Here is a 27,611-nt window from a genome sequence, read left to right on the forward strand (position 1 = left end):
ATGACATGCATAATAAAATAGGAACGGGGCATCCTGCAATTAGGCTTTCAAATTTTCACATTGCACCGTAGGCTGGCGTTGTTGTTGTTTTTTTCACTTCTAAGTTAGCTAGCTGTGTGGAACTGGGCAATCTGTATCATGAACAATGGGCATCATTCCTTCAAGGCTTAGCCTTCATCTGCTGGGCCCCAGGAGATCTAACATCAAATTCCGGTCTTAATTCTTCTTGTCACAATGCCCTGGTGCTAATTATTTGGCAGCAGTGACTGCAGATATCTCTGAACACAGATAGCAACACCTGATTGCAAAATGATTGAGTAAGAGAAAAGTACTGGGCTGATGGACTGGTTTAGGCATGCTATTAAACCAGACCTAAGTAGGCCTGGAACTTTGTTTATTTTTGTTTTCATGCAAGAAGAGAAAGTGCAGTTTTCTCTCATTTGACATGCTATTATTTTGCAATCCTAGGAGATGCATAATTTTAAACATTCATGAATTTGAATAAATTAGCACATGCTAATAAGAAGTGGTATTTCTCTCACCAAGGTAGGCGGCAAATTCTGGTCCTGTTTTCTGGCAGCATTTAGAGGGAAAGGTGTCTGTATTGCTTCTAGAAAAATCCCAGTGTCTGAAGATGGTCCCCCAAACAATGAGGTACCCAAACTCAGATATAAAGCATTGCATTTATTTACAATTCTGGACCATCGCCTGAAGTATACCACTGATCTCACACACAGTTCACAGGAGATAAAACCACTTAAAAAGTACAGTGTGAAAATTAATCTATGCACATAAAAAAATACTTTGAAATAACAAAAAGTATGATCCCATGCCTTTGCAAGAAGTTTTTCCCTCACTAACTTGAAAGGATTCAAACCATAAACCACAAAGTGCACAAATATTCTTGCTTATGTCTCTGTTATACAGGTCTAACTTTCACCACACAACAGTCTAAATCCTTTTTTTTTTTAAGCCGGGACTTTTCAGAAACTCAAATTTAATAACCAAACTTCCAATGTATTTTGTGCTAGTAACTCAGGCCTGAACTTGTGACAGCTGAAAGGTAAGATCAGAGGCTTAAAAATACTGCCATCAATCCTCATTGTCCCACCTTCAACTGAAGCAGTCAGTGATTATTTGGCTTGTTTCTTTAAAAGCAAACAGTTCTGTCCCTACGAACAAGTCACAAATGTTGCATACGCATGGAATAATATGTTATTGGGAGACTGGCTGCCTTTGCGTGCAATTAGTTTATTGCAGAAATCTCCTGAACTCCCCCACCCCATAATCACAACTTGGAAGGAAAGTCAGGATGCTCAGAAATCATTACATTTACTGGGATGGGGCAGGGGCACCAGATAAACATGAAGAAGAGCTGTTTTGGTTTTGCAACCCTGTTATGCCATGAAAAATAAAAATGTTTACTGGAGGAGCACAAACACCGTACCACACAGGAGACTGAAGAGCCCAGTCGGATATATGGTTACTCGGGAGCAAGTCCCACTGAGTTCAAAAGGGCTTTAGGGCTGCAATCCGAAGCAATGCATATCATTTGGAAGCAAACCCCCACTGAGCAAAATGGCACATACTCCAATGTAAACATGCGTAGGGACAGGCTGCAATTTTGGTCTGGATCTCACAGTATTGAATAGCCCTCCATACAACAACTAAAATAAAATAAAACAAAAATATTTCCACGGAGAGAATTAAAACATGAATCAGAAAGCTAGTTTACAACTCTTCTCCCTGATATCCTAGTTCTCTATGTGGAGGTGATAGATGGATAGATAATAGATATAGACAGATAAGCATTTAGATGTGAGAACCAGCCTCATCTCAGCAGTCTGTAGTGGTATATGCCACACACAGTGGTAACTTGGCCTCTGAAGAATGAGGACTCCACAATGCCGGTTGTACAGTTTTCCAACTTTAAAAACACACACTGCAGAATAAGTCCGCTCCTTCTATTCTTCTCCATCCCTTCCAGCATATTCCCCCTCTCATCCAATAATTATTTACAATGATGTCAGGCCACACTGGGGTTTGGGTTTCCTGGCACACAGAGTATACACTTCTGCTGTTTCGGGATTATGAACTCAGCTGGTTCAGTGCTTGGTCCGCTTGCATCCGCCGCACAAGCCCCAGTCCACTTCTTAAGGAGGAAGAATGAGAGAGTGTGGCTCAGGTGTTTCCTTTACCACTGATTGTCCCTTGGGTGATGCCATTTTCTAAGTATTGACTAGAGGTGTCCATACTCCTGTTGAGCACCGTGGAGGGGATCCGCGAAGACCGGCGCTCCGGCCTCTCCTCAAAAGAGCAGCAGATCATGCGCCTCATCGTGCTCGACATCTCGTCGTCTTTGTACGAGTAAATGATGGGGTTCATGACAGAGTTCAGAAGGGCCAGGAGGAGGAACCACCGCTTCACATTCTGTACCTCACAACGAGTGCAGTTCAAGCCATCGAGAAGAAGGACGACGAGGCCAGGAGTCCAGCACACAACAAAGGCACCTATCAGAGAGAGAAGGAAGCAGAGAGAGAGAGAATGGATGTGTTTGTTTGTTTGTTTGTTTCAGTTTGTTTGGATTTGTTTGTTTGTTTGTATTGTGCTGCATTAAGCATTTGGGCTTACGACAAGACAAAGAGGACTACATAGCCTCCAATATTCCTCACTTCTCACTCCAATATTCCTCACTTCTCACTCGCCCCTCAACTGACCCCCCTCAACCTCCCATTTTTTGCCACACAGACCTCTCCCTGCCACAGAGCATCTTCTACACCACCACACCAATGGGACACAGAACACCCACCCTCCACTGTCTTGAGAAAACCACTTAATCCAGATTTTATTTTATTCTTTGGTAGATTTACAAAATGAAAAACATGTACCAATACAGTGGTACCTCGGGTTAAGTAATTAATTCGTTCCGGAGGTCTGTTCTTAACCTGAAACTGTTCTTAACCTGAAGCACCACTTTAGCTAATGGGGCCTCTTGCTGCCACCGCGCCGCCGGAGCACGATTTCTGTTCTCATCCTGAAGCAAAGTTCTTAACCTGAAGTACTATTTCTGGGTTAGCGGAGTCTGTAACCCGAAGCGTATTTAACCCGAGGTACCACTGTACATAAATTTTAGAAAGGAGCAAGATTAGACATGGACATACAAAGCATTAAAAGAAGAAAAGAGATTCTGCTCCACTCCCCTTTTCTTCCAGCCCAGGGCAGCCCTACCCTCTGCCTGCCCTTCAGAGCCAGCACATTAAACGGGACTGGGCCTTGCTGGCGATGGCAGCCTCTACTCCTCGTTGCCTGCTCTCCAGCAGTTGCTTCGAGCTGCCCAAGAGAGGAAGCTGGCAGCTGTGGCCATGGAGAGGCCATGGGATGCTTCCTTAACAGCCATCACTGGAGGAGGCAGCTGCTGCTCAAGACAAACACTGGTTCATCCTTCTCCCCGACCTCAGCAACCCTGGTATATGCATGGAAAACCACGTTGCAAAATTCAGAGGAATTTGGATTTTGAAGGATGGCTGTGTTTCAATTTGAGCATTGTTTCAAAAAGTGCAAATTTGGGAAGATCACCTTCAAGCGCAAACCGAGTCGAATTTCTTTCTTGAAATAAGTTGAGAAAAACTGTGGTTCGTCACCCATTTGTGATAGTGCAACAACCCATTTGCAATATTTATCTCCTGTCTCAAAGTACCTCCCGGAACAATGTGCAGACCAGCCAAGCATGCAGGTTGGTGACGTTGGTCAGAATCTATGAACCACCACACACAAGCACTGCATTTCTTTTATTTCATAAATTTGTATTTCGTTCATCAACCCTGCTGGGTTCCCAGAGCAACTAACAAATCAGGGAGACTAAAACCACACAGTAAAACAGACAAACTCAATTAATATTTATGGAACAGGCTAATTGTATCGCTCTTTCATCTCTGGTGCCGGCATTGCCGGTTTGTCATTCCATGCTTCTTAGTGCAAAAAGAGAGAGACAGAGAAGGAGGGAGGGAGGGAAGCCAGAGCTAATGCACAAACCAGCATGTGCTTAGCTCAAGCCACAATTGCTGCCTAGTTTACAAAAATAGGAAAATTACAGCTCTGCACAAAAGGCAGGCTGCAGAAGACGCACAGAGGAAGTGCTACCCATTTATGTGTTGTTGTTGTTGTTGTTGTTTTAAAAAATCAAAGTCAAGAGCTTACATTTTAGGAAGCCTTATCACTTCTCCCCTAAAGCCGGCAAAGAAATATTCCAGCAAGTTATGCCAGCGCTCTGTTTCCCCGCCCACAAACCATGCAAATGTAGGGCAATGGAAACCTAACCTGAACGGGGACAAGAGTTCAAATCCCAATCCCGCAGTCACCTTGAAATGGGCAGCTTTATTTCAATTCCCCTATCCGTGTTGCAGGCATTGTAAGAAATGCATATGGCGGTGAGACCTAACTGTGGGCATATCAATGCCGTAAATTCAAAGCACATTGCGTTCCTTAAAGAACCCTGGGAACTGTAAGTTTGACACGGGTACTGGGAACTGTGGCTCTATGAGGTGAAAACTACAGGATTTGGGGGGGGGGTTGAGGTGCTTTAAATGTACTTCAACTGTATGGTGTGGCTCTGCCCTGTCCCTCCCTGCATTCCACGTACAGGACAAGGCCAGGGCCAAGTACATCTCGATCACTTTTGAAACAGCTACTCAGTTCATTTGCACAATACAAAAAATGTCAGTGTAAGCTATATAGACGTAGGCGATACGAATTTATACGAAGAGAGAGACCTTTTATTTGCTTTTTGGTTTCTGCAAGCATCATTTCTGCTCAAATATAAGCATGTTAGGACAGACTGCCGATCACTCTTCAGCTTAGCAAAAACCAAGGTCATGTGTGGACTTGCCTGGAATGTCACCTCCTTTCCTTTCAAAAGGCTGCTTTGCATTTTTCACTGCGATGCTTCTGCGCAAGCTACATGCAGTGAAGCATCTAGACCATGGGGGAAAAAACACTGTCTTACTGGATCAGATGAAAGATCCAGCCAGTCCTGTCCTGTGTTTTTAAGAGCAGCTAACAGGAGACCGCTGAAAGCTCACTCAACATGACCTCCTATTTATCCTTAGATGTGAATTCCTACCATAGGTGACATTTCCATTTACAATCATACCTTGGAAGTCGAGTGGAATCGTTCTGGAGGTCCGTTTGACTTCCAAAACATTTGGAAACCAAAGCAAGGCTTCTGATTGAAAGCCACAGAAGCCCCGTCACACGTTAGGCTTCCAAAAATACTCCGCAAACCGGAACACTCACTTCCAGGTTTGCAGCGTTCGGAAGCCAAAACGTTCGAGAACTAAGCTGTTTGAAAACCAAGATACGACTGTAGCTGCACTGGCTAAATAGAGCTTTCCACTATGGGTGCGTAGCTCAACAAGGTCTGAGCATGCTCACAAACTTTTGAGAGTCTAGAAGAGTATGGAAGAGTAGTGAATTTCATGAGACAACAGCACATTGCGTGAAGATACACTTTATTTTCTTGCCTGCAAACCTATAGTCAACGGATTAGGTGATCCTGAGTTCTACTATTATAAGAAAGGAAGAAAATATTTTATTTCATAAACCTCTATATCACGATCCAGCCGCCACTTAAAACACCTACTTGTTAAACAAGCCAGCCTCATATCAACCCATTGTTTGAAGTTGGCTTGGTTTAAAATTGACGAGTGCGCCTTTTAAACCACGATTCCTAGTTCACATGGCAAGGAATGAAACTGAAAGCACAGTGAATTCCTGATCACCTGGATTGCTTAAAATGCAACTGAATACTGATTTATTCTGCCTCCTGACTGCAGGGGGTACACAAAAGGAGAGTGCTTGAGCCCAAAGTATCGCCTAGGTTTGCAAAGGCTTGTGCACTAAACCATGGCTTGGCATTACGTGCACATTGGACCACTGTGCCTCTATTCATAGATTACTTGTGCAATTGATTAATTGTACTTATTAACTACTTTAGGCTTCATTTCAGAGGAAAAAGGAGGGAACAACACAACCATAAAACGCAATGAAGCATCTGTTGAGTGGATACTTGAATAGACAAGCAGTTATCTAGATCACTTTCTGCTAAATCTGGATCTGATCACGTCAAGGACAAACAAAAAGCTGGGGACTATGGAATTGTGGGTTGGGATCCATGCTGTGTTCTTAAGGGAAACTCAAGTGGGAGCAGGGAATCACGAGGGGAAAGGAGCAAGAAGAACAAAAGGGTCAATGATAGGGCTCTCCCCTATCTGTCCAAGGGTCAGAGTAACACAGACATTGCACACGTAGGTCAATGGAACTGGCAACCACAGCAAGTAATTTCTGTCTAACGTTATCTAAATTTCTCCACCTCTCAATTGGGTAAGCCTCCCAAGAAGACAGCTATCATTATCCAAAGATATGAGAGCACATGATAAAATTGACTCGGTGGAAATATTTGCTAGTCAATCGTAATAATAAGACAATGAGCGGATAAGAGTTTTTCTTCTTTTTCTCGTAATTCTGGGACACAGGGTCAACCAGTAAACCTGAAAAGTGGAGATGTGGGCCACGACAGAGGAAGTGCCTCTTCCCACTGAGCACAGCTAAGCCAAGGAACTCACTGCCACAAGATGTAGTGAATGAGGAAGTGTAAATTAAAGGATGGTGAACTTTTCCACATGTGGTGGACATGCGAAAAAATGAAAAAAAATGGGATATGATATATAACGAAATGAAAAAAACTGTTTAAATACACATTCCCAAAGAAACCAGAGGCTTTTTTGCTAGGGATAATAGGAGATGAAGTAAGAAAAGAGGATTGTAAGTTATTTATGTATGCCACGACCGCCGCTAAGATTCTCGTGGCCAAGAAATGGAAAACCCAGGAGATTCCAACTTTAATAGCATGGCAGACGAAAATGTTTGAATATGTTGAGTTGGCAAAAATGACTTATAAGATTAGATACCAAAAAGTAACAAAGTTTGAAGGGGAGTGGAGTAAATTTGTTGTCTATATACAGAATAATTGTAGAAGCTTAAAAACTGTAGCAGGGTTAACATAAATCTTGTGATGTGGATGGAGTGTAAATAAGAATCTGTAAGAGTGGACGTTAATTTGTGAAAGCCGAAGCAGGGAACGAAAGAAGTCCAAGTGCAACAAAGCGCAGGGTAAATAAGAAAATACTAAAATGTTGAATGTAAGAGTTTATGTTTTATTTGACTTTGTTTCTGAAATTTTTTTAAAAAGCATTTAAAAAATAAAAAAAGATGTACTGAATGAGGACTATCAAATTGGAAAGTTTTTTTGTAGGGGAGGAGGATACAACTATTGGTGGCTGTAAAACAAGATGAGAGGCATAATGGCTCTGAATGCCAGCTGCTGGAGAGCAGCAGAATAAGAGGGTCAGCTAGCCCTTATTTATGGATCAGGTTGGCTGCTCTGGAAAACCGGATGCTGAGAAAAGGCAGCCTAGAAAGGGTTCTTGTAATCTAGATCACGTTGGAACAGAAAGAAGCAGGCAGACTGGCAATAATGCAGAACCATTTCTGGTCTGTTTTCTAGGAAATGGAAATATGAAATGAATTCTCACACAGGCTACAAGTCTAAACATCTTCAACGGCTGACAACCAGAAAACCGTTTCAGATAAAAAAGGAAGGCACTCAAAATAAATTGAAGGCATTGTGACTAAAATACGTAATTTCCAGAGAGTGGAAACTGTCATTTAAAGAAACCCAGCTAGATTCTAATCTCCCAACATAATAGGAGAAGGAATCAGAAACATCTGAAAAGCAACTGGCATGACGTCTGACTGGAGTGAAAATGCTGCGCACCTGAGCAAATTAATAGGCTATAGCTTACTGCGAAACTAAGCCCTTATCTGACCCTGCCAAAATTTATGGAGAGCGTTGCCATCCATTTCGGTATGAGCTGGGTAAAGTCACGGCAGTGCATTATTTTACAAGCGGTTTGCACCAGCGGGTTCTGCTTTCCCACTGAAAAGCAGCAAAACTTACTTGAATCAGTGCAAATATGTGCATTGGGAACCTTTCATCCAGAGGCAATTGCAATTCTTGTTGGCAGTATTTATTTGAGGAAGGCTTATTGGGTTTTCGTTCTACTTGCTTTCCTGCTCAGGTATCTTTAAAAACTAAGTAATAAAAACCAATTGCCGCTACAAGTTTTCAGAATTAGGGTTGAAGCCCCCTTTCCCTGGCAAGACTCTTTGCCCCTGTAATGACTGCAGAAATTCAGCAACTGAAGTTCTTGGTATCACTGTGTATTCAGGACAGGAAAACTGTATTCGCTTCTTAAATTTCAGCCTGCGATGCCACTGGTAAAAAGTGCAATAGTTTTGTGTGTGTGGGTTGTAGATATATAGAGTTCAAAAGCTTACGGTAGGTATTTAGGGTTGCATCTTCTCTGTATTTAAAAACTAAGTTTTAAAGGTTATGCCTCACTGTAGCACAGGGGTAGCAGTCTTAATAGGATCTGGAGGGGCGGTCCCTAATTGGCACCACAATCTGAAATGGCATCAGAAGGCCTCAGGCTATGCAGAGAAAAGTTAGCTCTAAGCAAGGATTCTCCACTGACAAAGTCAAAAGGGCGCAATCAAGGTCACAGCCAAGATATAGCAAAAGCTGGCCGGAACTCTGGGAACCAGAATCACCAACGGCAAGTTTGATATTGACCCAAGATAGTACCCCACTCCCCACTAGGTGTACAGTGGTACCTCGGTCTATGAACAGCCCTGTTAACGAACTATTTGGGCAACGAACTCCGCAAAACCGGAAGTAGGTGTTCCGGCTAGCGAACGTTGCCTTGGAAGGCGTACGGTGGAAGGGCACCAGCCCCTGTAGGGAAAGCGCGCCTCGGTTTAAGCATGTTTTGGGTTAAGAACGGACTTCCAGACCAAATTAAGTTCGTAGACCGAGGTATCACTGTACTTCTTTGCCCTCTCCCTTATAAGTGAATGGATGACGTTCCCTCATACAGGAAGAGGAAGTACTGCACTGATGGGGTTGAAGATATGCCCCTCACAGTGGACATGTTCCAGCCATCAGGAGATGGGAGGTGCAATGCATCTGTGCACATGCACGCACACAAACGCACACACATGAACAAACAAACCACAAAGCCCCCGAAATACAATTATCTAGGTACACACACACAACCAAACCATAAAGCCCTTCTTCCATTTGTAACCTGCTCCTTGTAGTAGTATAGTTAAAAGTCACTAAAAAGAAATTCCCACACCCTCTAACTTTAGAAAGTCTTTCTTTGATATCACAAGTGTGGTCATTTATTGTGGATTACTCAGCAGTAAGAGAAAGGTGCTGTTGCTTTTTACTGTGACTTCGGCATTCCTGAAGAAAAATTATGGGGCTAAGAAGCCTGAACAAACCATGGCTCAAAACACATCTTGATGCTATAGATGCGTAAGATTTGACGAATAAGAGAGCAAAGCTTTTGCTGGGACTGTGTTGGTTCTAGTGTCCTGTAACTTGTCTCCCAGCATGTCCAAACAGGCAGGGAAAAGAAGGAGAGGAAATGTAAACCACCCAGGGAAGAAAAGGGAGAGGCGTGGGAGGATTTTTAACCTCCCAGAATGCACATCATGGTTTTAAGCAAACAGATTGTGTTGCCTCCTACCAATGGTAATAGTCAATAATATAAGACTATATGGGGTAGGGCCATAGCTCAGTGGTAAAATGGTAAGTGTGCTTTGCATACAACAGGTCCCAGGTTCAATCCCTGACATCTCCAGGTAGGGCTGGGACGAACCCCATCTGAAACCATGTAGAGCTGCTGCCAGCCAGAGTACACAGTACTGAACTAGATGGGCCAATGGCCTGACTCAGTATAAGGCAGCTTGCTATGTCCATCTACCCCAGTGTTTCCCAAACATAGATCTCCAGCTGTTTTTGGACTACAACTCCCATCATCCCTAGCTAGCAGAACCAGTGGTCAAGGACGATGGGAATTGTAGTCCAAAAGCAGCTGGAGCCCCAAGTTGGGGGGGGACGGGACTGCTCTACCCAAAGCTATCATTTTGTATCTACTAAAATCAGCTGCATTGACCCAGTGGAAAAACAAATGTGCCTCGCAATGGGGCAGCTGTATTGTAGATGACAATCCCTACTTTGAATTCACTATGTCAACCACAATGTATTTGTTTAGATCTAATAGCTGGGTCCCCGTCCCCCTCCGCCTTTCCCACACATACTTTGTCTTGCGCTACAAGAAAACAAGGCCTCCTTGAGAAATTCTGATGCCAGACCTAAGCAGCAGAGTCCTTGGGCCTGGCATTCAGTAGATAAATGGGCGAAGCATTCGGACTATGAAAAGAGAGGCTGTCCTCCATGCTACAAATATCTTGCAATGTTACAGTAGGGTCAGTAGCGGTCTCCCCCAAGCCAGAGCAATGCTTTCTTTTGTTACCTCCTGTGAAAAGGACATGGCATGGTTATGAAAGAAGCTATTCGGTGCCTGACAGGCAATTGCAACATGAATAACAGCCACGGGAAGATGCTCAGGGTCACCTCATCTCACTTAGCATTCCTTGACTGTTATAATATTTGCACTGCACACTGTAGATGCCCAAGCAGGTGAGAATGAAAATTCAATACTAGATTTGGTTTGGATATAAAGGCGTTCTGTAAAGCAGCCTTCCCCAACCTTCAACGTGGTGCCCTCCGGATGTTCTGGCTTGCAGCTCCCATCAGCCCCTTAGCTAGCATGGCCAAGGACAACAGGAAGTTGTAGCCCAAGATAAACAAGAAGGTACTACATCAGGGAAGGAAGCTGTATTCGGAGTCTTCCAATCATGGGACAGGGTTCACCTGCCAGTAATTAGAATAGAGGCTCCATCTCAGCAGGTTTTCAGGACCTGGGCACTAGGGACAGAGCAATATAATGATTGTGAGGAGAATGAGCTCTGGGGAGAGGGAATGGGTAGAAGGTGATACGCTTTATAAACAGGGGAAGTTAAGATCTATCACAGTGCCAATAAACCACCAGAGAGATTCTAGACTGGTCTTACTTATAAAAGGACTGCATTTCAAGTTGGAAGGGACCAAACCTTCCTCTTAATACTGTGGTTGAATTGCGGTAAAAGGCACTTAATGAAACCCCCAAGTTCCACACGCACCCAACTCCCATCCCCATTTTACTCAAATCATACCCATCCTATAGCCTTCCTAAAGCTGTAGCTGAAAGGATAACCACAAAAAGGGTTAAAGGGCCAATCTATGGAGTAGATTGAACCCATCTCAATATTTTGGGACGCAGTGAACAAAAGTTAACAAGCCCACAGATTGGTTGGGTTATTTATTTTTAAAAACCAGGGCATCAGTCCAGTCACATCATTTATGGCCAGGGCGTTAGAGTGAAGGGTGTGTAAGAAATTTATTATTATTACTATTATTAGCCTGACAGAAAGAGTGAACTAGTTTCTCTTTCCCTACCCACCCACCCCCCAAGTTTACAAGAGTTGATGTGCCTGGAGGCAATTCCAACTCATCTCAGATGACCATATATTTAGGTTAAAGCCTGATTCCAACCTAATTTTTTTCCTTGTACTACTACCAAGTATACTAACAAGCTTCATATAGTCAACAGGCTCATCACAGCTATCTGCCAATCACCCATTCCCACCACCCTTCTGAGTAATACCCCTCCCCACCTTCTCACTATATAGAAGGGTCTGGTGACTTCTGTTTCAGTGTATCTGAAGAAGTGTGCATGCACACGAAAGCTCATACCAAGAACTAACTTAGTTGGTCTTTAAGGTGCTACTGGAAGGAATTTTTTAATTTTGTTTTGACTATGGCAGACCAACACGGCTACCTATCTGTAACTGTTCATATAGTTTGTGAGACTTTGGGCTTCCTCTTGGGATCTTTTGCTCTTTGTTGCAAAGCTGTTGGTGCCAATTAATGCAATCAGACATATTGCTGCTATTCCTAGTTCTTAGGTTTCCCGTCAGTGTATCCACCACCTGTGCATGACCTAGGGATGGGATTAAAATTCAATTCAGCTTGTATTTAAAGCTATCAAATTCGCACTTTATGAAACAATATGAGAACCAAAACGCAACTTCTACAAATTTTGTGATGCAGTTCACTAAACAAATGCTGACTAAAATGCATAAATTAGAGGAAAGTGTGCATAAAATGAACATACAATATTAATAAAAGAAAAACACACGCAAATGATGCATTGTATTAGGAGAAAATGATTGCAAAGAAGTAGTCAAAACTGCATGTAAAAATGTGTTTATGAATTCACACTAAAATGCTAGTGAATTTTCCTGGTGATTTTATTTTTGGCTGCAGAAATGTGGAGAACCGAATTTAAAACTGGAAAAATGAGGAAACGAGAGAGCCAAAATTGACAGATCTGTCCATCCCTGTGCATGACTACCACAAACCCTAGAGCAGAATAGTAGGGTTGGGTGTGAAGTCAAGCTATCAGCATGAATGTCAGAAACCCTAAAGGAGGAGAAATGCACAAGCCACCTCCTAAGATATTGCATTTGAAGAAGGGAGGGTGTTGTTACCAGAATCATAGCACTGTAGAGTTGGAAGGGACCCTGAGGATCATCTAGTCCAATCCCCTGCAATGCAGGAATATGCAGCTGTTCCATACAGGGATCGAACCTGCAACCTTGGCGTTATCAGCACCATGGTCTAGCCAACTGAGCTATCCAGGCTCATCCTCACATTTATAATTTTTCAGCATGCTGGGAATGCAAGAAGCTTGCAGGTAGATACATCCTCCATCTGCAGTTTAAATGGCTCTGTTTACCCACTTTGTAAACTAAAGCTGGTTATTATTCATAAGCAGCCTAATGATTCATAAGCAGCCCAAGGCCAATAATCAGGTCAATGGCTGTGTAGGCCTCCCATGGCACCACGAACATAGATCCAAGAGAAAGGATGAGGCATGGAGTAATAACACCCTCTTGCAGCTGAAGACACACGGTGAGTTTCCATCCCAACATCCCAACATCCCAGAACCCCCATCCTACGATAAGGACAAAGTGGGCCCTAATCACTGGAAATGTAACCACAGGTGGCTCAACCAAGATCTACCATCCTTCTCAAACTGAATGATGATGTTACAACACAAGCACATCTGCCCTCCACATCATCTTACCTAAGACTGCCATGACTGTCTTCATAAGTTTCATTGGAGTCCTCCTGCGGCTGATGGATCCACTTGTGTGCGGAGATAAAACATTCGTTTTCCTCTGGACGTACATGTAGATTCTTATGTACACCACCACCATGATGAAGAAAACCCCCAGGTTGGAGACGGTCCAAAATATCAAGTAACTCCTGCTATAAATAGGAGCCAGCGAAGAGCAGGTTGAGATGTCACACAGGCAGTTCCAGCCCAAGGTGGGCACTGCGCCCATGAAAATAGCTATGGCCCAGATAAACAAAATGAAAAAGGTGACCCTCTTCTTTGTGAGGTTGCTGTGGACCCTCATCCGAACAACAGACAGGTGGCGCTCAACGGCAATGACTAGCAAGTTGGCCAGAGAAGCCGTCAGGCTAGTGTCCAGAAGTCCCTGTCGCAAAAACCACCTGTTAACAGTTAGCGTTTTGGAGACTGGGCCGGTGTTGAACATCAAGAATACATAAGCGATGCCTGCAAAGAAGTCCGCAGCTGCTAGGTTGGCTAGCAGGTAGTAGAAAGGGAAGTGGAACTTCTTGTTTTTGACCACAGCAGCTATGACCAGTGAATTAGAGATGAAAATGAAGAGGCAAAAGAAGGCCCCAAAACATAAGACAATGACGAGAGTTGTCCCTGTCCACTCATCTGCTGTAGCTGTGTTACTCATGTTATAGAAGAAGTCCATGCGTTTATCATAGTGACATTCATTCATCCTGGATTAGAGTATGGCATCCTAAGGGGGAGAGAAAAAGAAAGGAAGGTTAAAAAAAATGGAGGGTAGGAGTGGTGCCATCTTGGAATTGCCATGGATAAGGAAGCTGTCCCAAACAAATATTTCTCACCTTCAAAAGTCAAATCATGCCACTACACAGGTTATGCGAAGCAGGCAAGCTAAATCCATTTATGTGCACATTTATGCCTTTTACTCCGGTTTCAGAACCTTGATGTTTTTATGTAGAGTCCTTATGTGGACATGCCCCGTTTTAAGAGTTCCTGCACGCCACAAGCAAGCCACGTGTCAGACTCCAGATCCAAGCACATTCAACCCTCTTCCAAACGAATCAGATACTCTTTGTCATTTTATGGCAAGACATTCTGAGTGCCCGTTAATATATAAAAAAACAAAACAAAACAAAAACCCAGAGCATAAATTAAATATACAAATGCCTTTACAAATGGCTTATTTATGTAATTAAATGTCCCAAATGTCCCGTCCATGGATTTAATCACATGGAATTTACGAAATTTATTACATTTCTATCCCACCGCATTGGTCACAATATCAGGCACATATATTTGATGTGATGAGCAAGAAGCACCTGAGCCTTTCCTAGTTTTACTAAGGAGTCCTGCCCCGTTCTTTAAGAACCCCCAAGCCTCAGGGGAAACATTTGGAAACCCTTCAGGGCAATCAATCAATCAATCAATCAATCAATCAATCAAATGTTTAAGAGATTAGGAGTGGCAATTCTGCCGCAACCTTAAAAGCAAGTTTTGTTTCACTAGGAGTCGTGTTTGTTATGTATATTTGCATATATTCTCTATACGGTAATTTATATGCTAGGTAATAATTTTCACTCTCCTAGGTTGCTAGCTTTATTTGGGCACACAAGAGTCAGCTAAGCAGGCATCGCTCACCGTTTCTAACTTAAAATGTGCACACTGTGTGCTAATTGTGACACAGACACCCAGGTTCTCCATTCCTCCCAGTTTATACTGCAGAGCGCATGGGTGGTCGGTTGAAAAAAATTAACAGAGCTCTCGCACTTCTAACAGCTGTGTGGAACAGAGGTGAGAGCAGCCTTCAGTTTGTAAGAACCAACTTCATTTCACCGCCCCACACTGAACCCCAAGATCTAACTGGAGCCAAGTACAAAAGATGTCCACTTGGAATTAAAGAACTTTGCGACCAGGAAATAGTTCTAAATCCCAGAACTGAATGGACCTTGCAGCTCTTCCACACAACAATCCAATCCTGGTAACCTTTGCTTCCGCTTCCTTCATTTCAGCACTGTAATGTGGAGGGACGGGGGCATTTTGTTGTTGTCATTGTTAAATACTGGGAGTTTAGCATCCTTGATGGTCAACTTCAAATCATCCAAAGATCTACCACCCTACCTTCTGTCCACCCCAAGTATAGGAAGTGGCATTTCAGCAGATGTAGCATATAATTCCAGGTAAAACTGCTGAAATCCCTTCTGGTACACAGCAGTGAAAGGTGCAAGATGGGAATGCTTTGCTAAGCTTGAAGCCGTCACCTTTGAGTCAGGTAGGCCATTACTTTTGGGAAGAGCAGCAGACCTGCCACAATTTATGCAACCAAGGCCTCTCCTTATCCCTCTATCACTTGCGAACCATAGAACTCACAATTTTCCTCCCTAGTTACTATAGCTACTCAAATAGCACTAGTGTTGCTCATTCCCTACCAGTCTGATCCTGTCCTCTTCTTGTTCCTGTCAACAGTGTGTTGGCAAGCGCATGAAGAATCAGGTTCCCTGTGAGGTAACTTCAGAGTTTGAAGACTTAAAGGAAGAGGAAGGAATGCAGTAGCCAGTGGTGTGTCAGCCAGAGGACTGCATTTTTTTGTTTCTGGACAAGCTTTTGTGCAGAGCCGGAGGCAACAAATTTACAATTTACCTTTGTATCATATGCTGGTTTCTACACAGACCTCCCACCCTTCATCTAGGCAAGCAAAAGATATCATCAGAGTTCAAGGGCGCATTCCAGTCAGGCAAAAAACACACTCAAGGAGGCTGTGAAGCAAGACTGCTGAGGGACGTGGCCTCAGGAGAAGTGGTGTGGTCTGGGGAGAGTCCTGAGGGCCAGACAGAGAGGGCGGGAGTCGCCTTGGGATACGAAGCCCTATAAACAGAGAAGATGCTTTGCTTGATTGATCTACCTTGCTCGATTGAGCAACCCAATTATAAAGCCTTGCCCAAGGTAAATGAACAGAGGAAGGAGGCCTCCAGCAACCATGTCAAGAATCACATGTGTGCTGTTAACCTTCCCTGGGTCAGTCTACGCAAACATTTTGGCCCTTTTTCTGGGCCTCAGAACAACTGAAACAAAGTCTAGCTGCTGGCTTTTGGGGCTCCTCTGAGCCAGAGCCTTTCTTGTTGAGGAAGAGCACTGGACCTCCATGACTGTAATCCGTTGGAGCTCCTCCTTACCCAAGGAAGAATCGCAAGGTTGGAAAAGGACGGGCTCATTTGTTTCATTGTGGGATTCCACGAAAAATCTCTGCCACCCCTTAATTTCATCTCACTTTACCCCTCCTTCTCTCACCCTCCAAAACCACACACTCTGCTCATCCGCTTCGGAGCATCTTCGGTTCACTAGCAGCAGTCCTTTGCATTTTGGCCAAAGCCTTATTTTGGATTTCAGGGAGATAGGCTGCTGTCGTCATATTCAGACCTGCGCGCTTATTTCTCAAAGCAGCACACTTGTTTTACCAAGTCCACTCACCTCTGGCAGTTGAGCATTGGGGCAATCCCTTGTTTTGGATGGAGGGGAGGTTTCAGCCCCCGCCTGCCCCTCCAAACGCTAGGGTATCCCATTAAAGGGATCCAGGGGGAGTGGTCGTGTCCACGTGCCCAGGGGGCTGGGGCTGAAGACACTCCCCCAGACGGCGGTCCCTGTGGGGGTCACCCTATTTGCTGTAAGTCTTAGGAACCCCCTCCTGGATTGACCACGCATCACTTCTGGCTGGCGGGCCAGAAGTATTTAGATTGTCCCATGCCCAAGCCAAACCTCTTTCATCTGTATTCAATAAAGTTGTGGCCTGTTTTTACCCAAAAAAACCAGCCTCATTTGTCTCTTATTTATATGTGTTGGGGTATGGGAAGTCCAATGCCTTGTCCTGCAAATGGACCAGCAGTTGAAGCAAAGGGGAGCCAACATGCTGCCTTCCAGATGTGAGACTATGGTTCCCCATCAGCCCCACTCAACATGGGCAATGATCAGGGATTGTAGCAGCTGTAGGACCAAAACATCTGGCAGGCACCATACTAGCTTCCCTTGAATTAATGGGTTGAGTGAAACAGAGTAGTGAAGCCTACACAAACATGGCGAATACAGGAAAATATAGCTAGTAGAGATTCTGCCCCCAACACACTTTTATATACCCTCGCTTGACTTTTCTAATCTAGTTTAGGGTTGCCATATTTCAAAAAGTAGCTATATGCAAAATAGTTCCTGAATACCCATATTGCATACCCTCCAACATTTCTCCAATGAAAATAAAGGTAAAGGTAAAGGTACCCCTGACCATTAGGTCCAGTCGTGACCGACTCTGGGGTTGTGGCGCTCATCTCGCTTTATTGGCTGAGGGAGCCGGTGTACAGCTTCCAGGTCATGTGGCCAGCATGACTAAGCCGCTTCTGGTAAACCAGAGCAGCGCACAGAAACACCGTTTACCTTCCCGCCGGAGCGGTACCTACCGTATTTATCTACTTGCACTTGACGTGCTTTCGAACTGCTAGGCTGGCAGGAGCTGGGACTGAGCAATGGGAGCTCACCCCATCACGGGGATTCGAACCGCCGACCTTCTGATCGGCAAGTCCTAGGCTCTGTGGTTTAACCCACAGCGCCACCCGTGTCCCCCAATGAAAATAGGGACATCGTATTCTATTCTATACTACTACTACTACTACTACTACTACTAATAATAATAATAATATTTAGACTCCATCCATTTGACTGGGTCACCCAAGCCACTCTGCGAGGTTACCAACATATATAAAAATAAAGCATAAAACATTAAAATAAACTTCCCTATACAGGGCTGCCTTCAGACGTCTTCTAAAGATTGTACAGTTACTTATCTCATTGGCTCTGGGGGGGGGGGTGTCGCATGACTCCATACCCTCCAACATTTCTCCAATGAAATTAGGGAAGTCCTAAAGAAAAGCGGGACATTCCGGGATCAAATCAGAAACCGGGATGGCTGTTGTAAATCCAGGACTGCCCCTGAAAAAGAGGGACACTTGGTGGGCATGTTACGGTACTTTTTCCAGAGGTGTGTTTGAGTGCACAGCCTTTAAGGTCAGGTGGAACTTATGTTATTTGCAGAGGAGGGTACAGTATAAGCAATCCCTGTCCCGTCTAGTTTTCAGGACTCTGGGTAATTCTGTAGATAATGCCTCACCAGGACTTTCCCATGGCAGAAACACCTTGCCTGCATTGTTATTCGCAGGAAAAAGAACATGCTGCCTGTTCTTTACAGACACTGTGTACTCAACTTTCTGCTTTGCTTCTGCTGTATTCTCACAGAGCCACCGACCAGGATTTCAGCTGAAGGTGTGGGTCTCACCACCCCACATGCGTTTCAAGTCCTGAAGTGCACAATGGATAATGACATCCTCTCTAGAAAGGTGCTCATCTTGCACAGTAGTGCTTTATACCACCCACATCCCCTGCAAACGGCTTTGGGGGTGGGGGGCAGAGCCCCTAAAACGGCATGCAGGGTGGTTGGGTGGGTGTGTCATTCTGTCTGGCAAGCCGACGTGCTTGCACAGATGGAACAAGTGCAATGTTGAATTGCACCCCCTGACTTGATAAGGAGCCTTCCCAAGATGCAAAATTGGGAGATGGGAAGCAGCTATGAGGATCAGTGTCACACGTGTGCCGCCAGGTGGTTCGCCCCATCCCTCGGTGTCCCACCCTGGGTGCCGGAAAGGGTTCCTCTGCCACTGGGTGCGATCACACCTTTTAAGTCAATACTGTAGGTAACTCGGAAGAAGCAGCTGCATGGAACTAGAGGAGCTACCAAGAACGCCAAGAAAACAACAACATAAATGTGAAATATGAAGACAAACGTTTTGATTGGGGTTTGATAATGTTCCTTTCACATAAAGAAGTGCTTGCTGGATCAGGCCAAAGGGCGTCCTCTTGCACAGCATCCTGTTTTCACAGTGGTCAACCAGATGCCTGTGGGAAACCCTCAAGCACAAATAATGTGGTCATCTTATACACACAGCAATGAATCATTAACTTTTCACTTAGTGTAACAATGCAAAACGCAAATTGATTTGTAGGGAAAGTGTTTGCAACCGGATCTCTCTGATGGAGTGCTGGTTCACAAAATTAATGGCTCCCCCCCCCCTTTTTTTTTTTTTACACTGGAACATGCAGGCTTATTCTTTAAGAAGAAGAAAAAAGATAAGTATATCTTTCCTGCGCTGGAATAAGCAAGGTTTCTGGTAAAAATGAAGACACAAAACATTTCTGGATTCCATACATACATACATACATTCAAATATCTCAAGGACTGTCACATAGAAGAAGGAACAAGCTTGCTTTCTCCTGCTCTGGAGGGCTAGACTTGAACCAACAGCTTCAAGTTACAAGAATGACCGCTCCTGACATTAAATGGGGGGGGCGCCCTTTGCGTGGTCGCGCGCAGCTCCCTGGACCCTATGCAGCACCAATACCACAGGCTTGGCTTCACCTTCCCCAGGTGGGATACCTGGAGGTCTCTGCCTACCTCAACCAGTTGCTCAATCCCACCTGGGGAGGCGTTGCCAAGGTGATCAGGCCAGGTAGGGGGAGGGACCACCCTGCCCACACAATAGGGGGAGGATCTTACCTAGGAATCGTGACTAAACATGTGGGAAAACTTTCTGACAGGAAGAGCTGTTCAACAGTGGAAGAGTCTCTCTTGGGAGGTTGTGGACTCTCCGTCACTGGAGATTTTTAAACAGAGATTGGATGGCCATCTGTCAGGGATGCTTTAGCTGAGATTCCTGAATTGCTGGGCTTTGGACTAGATGACCCTTGGGGTCCCTTCCAACTCTACAATTCTATGATTCTATAATTTATAAAAAGATACAGTTGGGGGGGGAGAGAAATACTTTGTGAAATATTTATTAACATTTCCAAAAAAAAAATAACTACCTATGAAAGTGTGCCAAGAGGAATAATAATAATAATAATAATAATAATAATAATAATAATAATAGGAAAAATAAATTTATAAACAGAAATAATGGAAAGCAATAGCATTTTTTTAAAGCTGGTTTTCAAAGGCACTTCTGCCAAGTTAGCAAAACCTCAATTGTTCAAGCATCATCAGCTGTTTGAAAGACTGGATAATATTTGACCATGATCACATAACATCTGACAAGTTAGTTTGATTGGTGTGTTGGCCAATCGTAACAATGTCTATTGAATACTGCGACTATTTAAATATATTGTACAGAAGATACCTTTGAATAATCCAAGTGAAAAGCAGTCCACAAGTGTGTCTTATCATCACTTTATTACTTCCCAGGCATGAGTAAATAATTAAAAGTCAACAGAGGCAAGCCACACAGGGAAAGACAATATTATGCAATGCTAATGTTAGACATTGTGGGCCATTTTTGTACCATACTCCTCTAGTTCAAAGCTATTGCAGCCATGCTAAAACCTGTTAAGGGCAGACACCCAGTACATCTCTAGTTACCACAAATTTAGACTCTGGAGGCTTTCATAATTTAAGATCTTCTGAAATTACGGTTTAGGAAGTCTATACATGGCATCTAACCTAAAAACGTCATGACAAAGCTTTCATTTAAAGACTCCCGGAGTTGAGGACTAAAGAAAGAGTTGGCATCTCAGCCTGTAATGAGGAAATAATCTCAGCATTTAAGACATTATAAAGCCGGTCTCTATACTATTTACTAAATATGTATGTGCCAACTCCTTTCGTCACCATCATATCCTTTCTCCCTTAAGCTTTGCTCTTCACACGGGCAGTATATACCGAGAGCAGGATTGGAAGTCAGCAGAGATTACTGGATTGAGCCTTGATCGGGATGACTGGATACTTCAACAAGTCGGCCAACAAAACAATACACAACTGTGCAGAGTCACCGTATCTCAGCCTCTTGTCTTCTAGTCTAGACAATTCAATACAGAATCAGTTGCGAAGATATTGGTACTGGGAACGCAATGCAAATGAAGCTTTCCTCCCCCCCCCCCAAAAAAAAAGCATACAAGATTTTAGAAGAGCAACTTCATTGACCTGTGGCAGCAAAAGCACATTTGCCAAGATCCAGAGGGGACATTCCATGCTCAGAAACTGCAATGTACACCTTGAGGAGCCATAGTTCAATGGTAGCGCATCTTGCTTTGCATGCAGATGGTCACAGGTTCAAATCCCAGCTGTCCCTCCTGCACTCCGTTCTGCAGCATTGTTTGGCGCCTCTGCAGTGTGGGCACCCAGCGCGACCACACCGGCTCTGTGGGGATGATTGGGCAGATAATACAGCAAATAAAAGTGTCTTCTGGAGGGGCTGGTGGGGAGTTGATGAGCAGAGTAGGCGGGGGCACAGCCCCTCTGGTATTCGTATATCTACACTGCCCTCATTACAGGAGTCTGTGCCTTCATGTTTGGGCCAGTGCAAAAGTTGCACCAACCACGCCTGCAAACGTTGTTTGCATTCTGAAAGCAGGAAAAGAGCCAAAGTGATTTTTGATCTCGTAAAGCCACGAGCAGGCGCCTTCAAATGTCTTGATTACAGTGGACTGAAAGTAAAATAAGAGTCCAACCTAGAGAAATCTAGGATTTGCAGCCTGGTACAGGGTATATTTTCATTTCGCTTTCCAGTGCACATCCAAAACTTATATAAAGAGAGGAAAGATAAAAATACCCATGTTGCTATCAATAGCCATCAAGCCATAAGCACTATATCAAGCATGTTTTCCTCTATTTCACACATTGCATAATTAAGTATCTGGAATGAGTTGGGAATAATGTCCAGAATATTTCACTGGAGAATGTGACACGTGGTGTAGAATTTTAATTCAGAATGTTCCTAGGTTGTGGTTGCTTTGGCTTTCAGACAAAATCTTAATCCAAATCACAGGTTAGACAAATAAAAAGTCCAATATCAATGGAGCAGATAACAGAAAAACTTCATTTGAGTTGGCTGGGCATATCCACACCACACATGGCTTTCCACCAAAGTATCCTGGGAACTGCAGTTTGCCAAGGGTGCTGGGAATTGTAGCTCTCTCTGTGTGGGTAAACTAAAGTTCCCATAATTCTCTGGGGGTAGCCATGTGCTTTAAATGTACACCATGCATGTGACCAATGTCACATGTCATGGAAGACTGCCATATTAAAGCAATTCTGAGTCCTTTCTCATGGTGGAGAATTTTTCTACTAGTTGAAACTATTTTTTACATGTGTGACTAATTTTCTGCTGCCCCAGTAAGTATATACAAGAATAAAGATAACATCAACTGTTCGTCTCTAAGGTGCTACTGGAAGGATTTTTATTTTTTTTTTGCTTCAACTACAGCAGACCAACACGGCTACCTACCTGTAACATCAACTGTTCTGACACAAATTAACAGTATCGGAAGTACTCTTGTTCAGATTGCTGTATGCAAAATCTTATTCTTACTACACTGGAAGAATGAAGGGCATGTGATTTAAAGTGGAAAAGTTTACACTGTTGACTTGTTCTCTTAAGCCCTCTTGAAGCAGGAGAGGGGTGGGGACCTTTCTTCAGCTGAAGCACCACATTTTTTCTCACAAATAACCTTCTGAGCGTCAGAAGCAAACGGCTGGCAGGGCCAGAGGTGAAGTGGGTGGGATCAGAAGCAAAAGTGGGTGGAACGATGGGGTTGACTGCCACCTTTGCAAAGGACGTTGCAATCAAGCCACACAAAAGCTTGACGCTTCCACCTGCCTGCCAATCTTGCACCACGGCAAACACACAAATGTGCATCGTTGCCATAGTACGGGGCGTATTCCAGCTTGAATGTGGACTATGATGAGATCTGAGATCTGGCCAGAGGGAACTTGGGGCGGCATTTGGCCCATCAGCTACAGGTACCTCAGTTATGAGCATGAGACTCTTAATCTCAAGGTTGTGAGCTTGAGCCCCATATTGGGCAAAAGATTCCTTTCATTGCAGGGGGTTGGACTAGATGGTCCTTGTGGTCCCTTGCAGCTCTGTGAAAATTGTGCAAATCCTGATGTAGAAAAAAAAGGCAGGAAGAATATGCTCAGCAGCAAAAGGATGATGTGCGTGAGGAATGCCGAATCCTGACCCAAACCAATGGCTGCCTCCTCACTGCGCTCTCTCTCCAAGCTCTTTATTCGTAGCTGGAATGAGGAAAAGGAGCACCTTGAGACATAGACTGTAGGCAAGTGAGCTGCAGGCAAGGAATGAAGTCCACCATCCCTGAGGCCAGCTAATTATGCTGCCAAGTTCTGTCCCCTTTTTGTTTAAAAAGAGCCCTGTTTAAACGACTGGTTCCACTGCCATCACAGCTAGCTTGGTCCTCAGACTTAGGACTCAGCTCCATTAGTCAGAAAACAGTGTTTTGAATGCATTATAAGCATGCAACACAGGATGGCGCTGGAGAGCAAAGAACATTCTTTGCAGTTTTCCATAGTGCTTTTTTCCCTTTCATTATAAAAATTTAATTTCTGACTTATTTATAGCGTGTGTGTGTCCCCCCCCCCCCCGTGTGTAGATCCACCCTTAGTGAAGAGGCAATTCATGCTGTAAAGAAGTATTATCCAGTCTTCCCCAGTAACACACTTACAATGAAAAGCCACCACAGGCTGCAAGTATTGTGTTACAGAAATTTTACTAAAAATTTCTCAGACAAGCATGTACTTTATTTAGTATTTTTTTTAGATCATTTACACACCACCCTTAATTTGGAAAATCTCGGAACAGTTCTCAAATCCAGAGCAGTTTAGAGGGTAGACACAATGCAAGTAGCAAAACACACACAGAGAGAGACTTTAGCTCCTGGCTATATTTGATAACACAGTGAATTCATCACTGTTATCGGCCTCAGCAGTGGCGAACCTTAGAGCATTTAATCTCCACTTGGTGCCACTCTATTTCATGCCTCGATTAGCCAACAATTTGCCTTGCAATAGGCATTTGCCCACAAGGCTCAGTGACTTCAAACTCTGGCTTATAATCAATTACGTCTATTTGCTAGCCTTACCGCTGAACAGTAAATGGAAAGGATTGCCGCGAATTCATTGGCGTTATTATTGTTGTTGTAGTCACAATTATTATTTTATGTTATGTACCATTAGCCAACTTCCAAATGAATATAGGTACAGAGGTTAGGTTAGCACGGCTGCTTAAGTGTATAATACTTTGCATGGCTGACAAAAAGAGTCTCATCCTTAGGGGCACTGTTCCTTAAAGAGCCGCCCTCTGATTGTCACAAGGGAGGTCCAAGATAAGGGAAGAAGCCAACCCTTTGCATCTTATCTGCGGCCCAACAATGCACCGAAGAGCCCCTGCTAAGTCCCAGTCTGCAATCACCCAAATGAATGATTAGGTTTCAGCCTTACAAGTCACCCAGGATTATTACTGGATCCTGGTTTAAATATATCTGGCTGTCCAGGCACTCCTGTAAACATATATCCCGAAAGAAGGCAGTTCCACTCCTGTTAGTAATATTATCTCTCAGGGTTGGAGCCTTATTGCAATTCTTTCCACTCTCCAGTAGCCAAGGATTCAGCCTTTTCCAGTGCTACTGCCTGCCCATGAAGTGAGCTGGCTAGGGATCACAAAGTGATTGAAAAGGCGACTGGGACAAGGCACTCAACACAAAAACAAAGGCAGCGCCACAGCCCTAACTTAAGACAACCTGTCTATTGAGCATTCGTTCTGATTGGTTTGCACAGAGTTTGCAAGGAGGTTATACAACATCAGCTGTTTATTGAGCATTTGCCAGTACAGTGGTACCTCGGGTTAAGTACTTAATTCGTTCCGGAGGTCCGTTCTTAACCTGAAACTGTTCTTAACCTGAAGTACCACTTTAGTTAATGGGGCCTCCCGCTGCTGCTGTGCTGCTGGAGCACGATTTCTGTTCTCATCCTGAAGCAAAGTTCTCAACCCGAGGTACTATTTCTGGGTTAGCGGAGTCTGTAACCTGAAGCGTATGTAACGTGAAGCATATATAACCCAAGGTACCACTGTAGTTCTGTTGTGCAAGAGCACCACGTTCACTTTAATTGCACAAACTGAATTTGCCAGTCTGTGGTTGAATACCACCCTCAAATTAGCAACCGTCTGGAAGGACCCACTGTCTGGATGAAGAAGAAGAAGAAGAAGAAGAAGAAGAAGAAGAAGAAGAAGAAGAAGAAGAAGAAGTGTGTGTGCATTCTAGCCAGATTAGCATTGCAGTCAAATGATGGATGCAGGAACTGCAAACAGAGAGGGGGGGAGAAAACACTTTTACGTTGGCCCCAAGGTGGTTGGATGAATAAAAAGCAAAGGTAAGAGCTTATGCCAGAATGGCTTCATCAGTACCAAACATGTTGCAGAGGAAAATCGAAATGGCAGTGCTCAATGGATTGTGGATGAGGATTACCAACCCCCCCCAAACATCTGCCCTGGCTTGGCTGCATCAGAGTCAATCACAACAACAAACAGGCATTTAGTAGCCAAGAGACAGGAGCGTATGAACATGGGCAATTGCCAGCTGCAATGATACACTTACTCTGAAGTCCATACATTGAATTAAACATACTTCTTCTTGGTGGTGGTGGTGATGAGAAGTTCATTCTTCCCTTGTTGGCAATCCTGCCAGCTTTGCTAACAAGGCAAGGGCAGGTCACGGCTGCTCCCATCTCTAATTGCACACCTGCCCTCTCCCTCTGAAAGCAGGGGCGGATTTTGGTAATACGGCAACCTGAGCAAGGACAAATTTTGGCACACACACCCAATATGACAAATAGGTTTCATTATTATTTTGCGCCCCCTTGGCTCGGCGCCCGGGGGGGACGACAGCCTGCACCGCCCTAAATCCAGCACTGCTGGAAGGCTCTACCTCAAAGGTGAAGAAACCTGTGGCCCTTCAGATCAAACTTTCCCCATCAGCCTCAGCCATCATGGCCCATGGTAAGAAAAGATGGGAGCTGCAAGTCTGGAAAAAAGCCTTCTCTCATTGGGCAGTGCTGAAAGGAAGCCTGGCTCTAGCTGGGTCACCAAGAGGGAGCAAAAGGTGACCCCAGGAACTCCACCAGGACCTCCAAGGAGGAGCAGCCACCATTTCTGTCTGTTCACTCACGCTTTCTCGCTCTGTTGGGGCAGGGTGATGGGGCCCAATCCCCCAAACAGCACCACCCAGAAGAATGGGCATAGCCAGGGGAGGCAGGGGGGTGGCTGCCCACCACCACCATAAAAATCAAGTAAATAAATAAAAATACTTAGAAATTGTAGAAAGATTTTGACAGATTTTTCTGAGCTACCTTGGGTTCAAAAGAAATTAATTTGAAACAACTGCTGTTGAGACATTTCATTCCGAATCTGCTAGACAGAGGAGGGCGACAGGTGGGTGTCCTGCCCCCCACCCTAACATAAATCCTGGCTACACTCATGCTCAGAGGGAGAGTGCAAGCAAGCAAATCATAGAATTGCAGAGTTGCAAGGCGTCCATAAGGGTCATTAAGTCATGCAGGAATCTCAGGCACGGTCTCCCATCCAACTTGGAGCCGCACCGGACCCTGCTTAGCTTTGCAACTGTGCTAGCATCGCTAGGAGAAAAAGGGAAGATGCTCCTTCCGTGGCCCAAACTCGTCCCGCGTTCGCGATCCCCGCTGTCCTGTCGCTCCCCACCTCCCCGGAGAAAACTCTTTTTCCTGGCTTTGCACGTTGTCCACCCTCCTCCTCCTCCGCGGCGGACGCTGCTGGGCGAAGCAACAGTTGGGTCTCCGCGCGAAGCCCGAGGCGCTTGAAGAAGGCGGCGGCGGCGGCGGCGCTCGAGTCCGGATCCCCCGGCAGTTCCTAGCTTCCCACGGGGCCCCCGCTTCCACAAGTGGAAAAGGCGCCGAGAGGGGAGCCACAGGCGTGTCAGTCACCCTTCCTCCCTCCCTATGACCTCCCTACCCCACTCCCTGCCCGTCTCCTCTCACGGCAGGGCGCAAGCCCCTCACTCACCACAGCAGCCCGCGCGCGCGCGCCTCAGTTGCTGCCTGCCCGCATGCCCGGCTGGCACCCGCCACGCCGCCCGCCCGCTCGCTCGCTCGCTCTCCGGCGCCTCCTCGTTCCCGTCAAGCCGGACGGTGCACGGCGGACGTTTTTTGGCGGCGGCTGGCTGCAGCCCCCAGAGCCGCCGGCGTGGGCGTGGGCCGCCTCCTTCCCCCACCGAAGGCGGCGCGAGGGCGGGGAACCCTTGGGCGAGCCGAGGCGCCCTCGGTCGGTCAAGGCTGCCTTCTGGGCCGGCGCTGGGAACGTCGTCGCGCAAGGGTTTCTTTCGCAACCTGCCGCTCTCGGGTCCTTCCCACTGGGCCCTCGGTGGTTTGTTATGGTTTCATTCGCAAGCGGAGGGCTGAGGAGCTTCTCGCGGTGGCGCTGCTCTGCTCCTCCCGAGTGAATGGGGAGCAAGGCGCCAGGGCAGCGGCGGCACTGGGAAAGCCCAGTCGCTGCTGCTTCGCTTCCCTGACTGCTCCCGCCT

At 45.1% G+C, this 27,611-nt stretch overlaps 1 protein-coding gene across 2 annotated transcripts; it reads right to left on the bottom strand.

Annotated features, from left to right (window-relative positions):
* Positions 1-669: 669 nt before the first annotated feature.
* On the bottom strand, positions 670-27,603 carry LPAR3 (lysophosphatidic acid receptor 3). 2 transcript variants are annotated; one of them, XM_081866105.1, is made up of 3 exons: positions 27,095-27,603; positions 13,158-13,914; positions 670-2,510 (listed from the first exon to the last, which is right to left on the bottom strand). In XM_081866105.1, exons 2-3 carry the CDS (start codon positions 13,891-13,893, stop codon positions 2,182-2,184), a joined length of 1,065 nt encoding a protein of 354 aa, XP_081722231.1. In that variant the 5' UTR covers positions 13,894-13,914; positions 27,095-27,603; the 3' UTR covers positions 670-2,181. The 2 variants fall into 2 exon arrangements, with proteins under 2 accessions (XP_081722231.1, XP_081722232.1); XM_081866106.1 differs by lacking the exon at positions 27,095-27,603 and adding an exon at positions 15,819-15,856.
* Positions 27,604-27,611: the final 8 nt, after the last annotated feature.

The sequence above is a fragment of the Podarcis erhardii genome (assembly GCF_964252035.2).
Source record: "Podarcis erhardii genome assembly, chromosome: 6".
NCBI classification, from domain to species: Eukaryota; Metazoa; Chordata; class Lepidosauria; order Squamata; family Lacertidae; genus Podarcis; species Podarcis erhardii.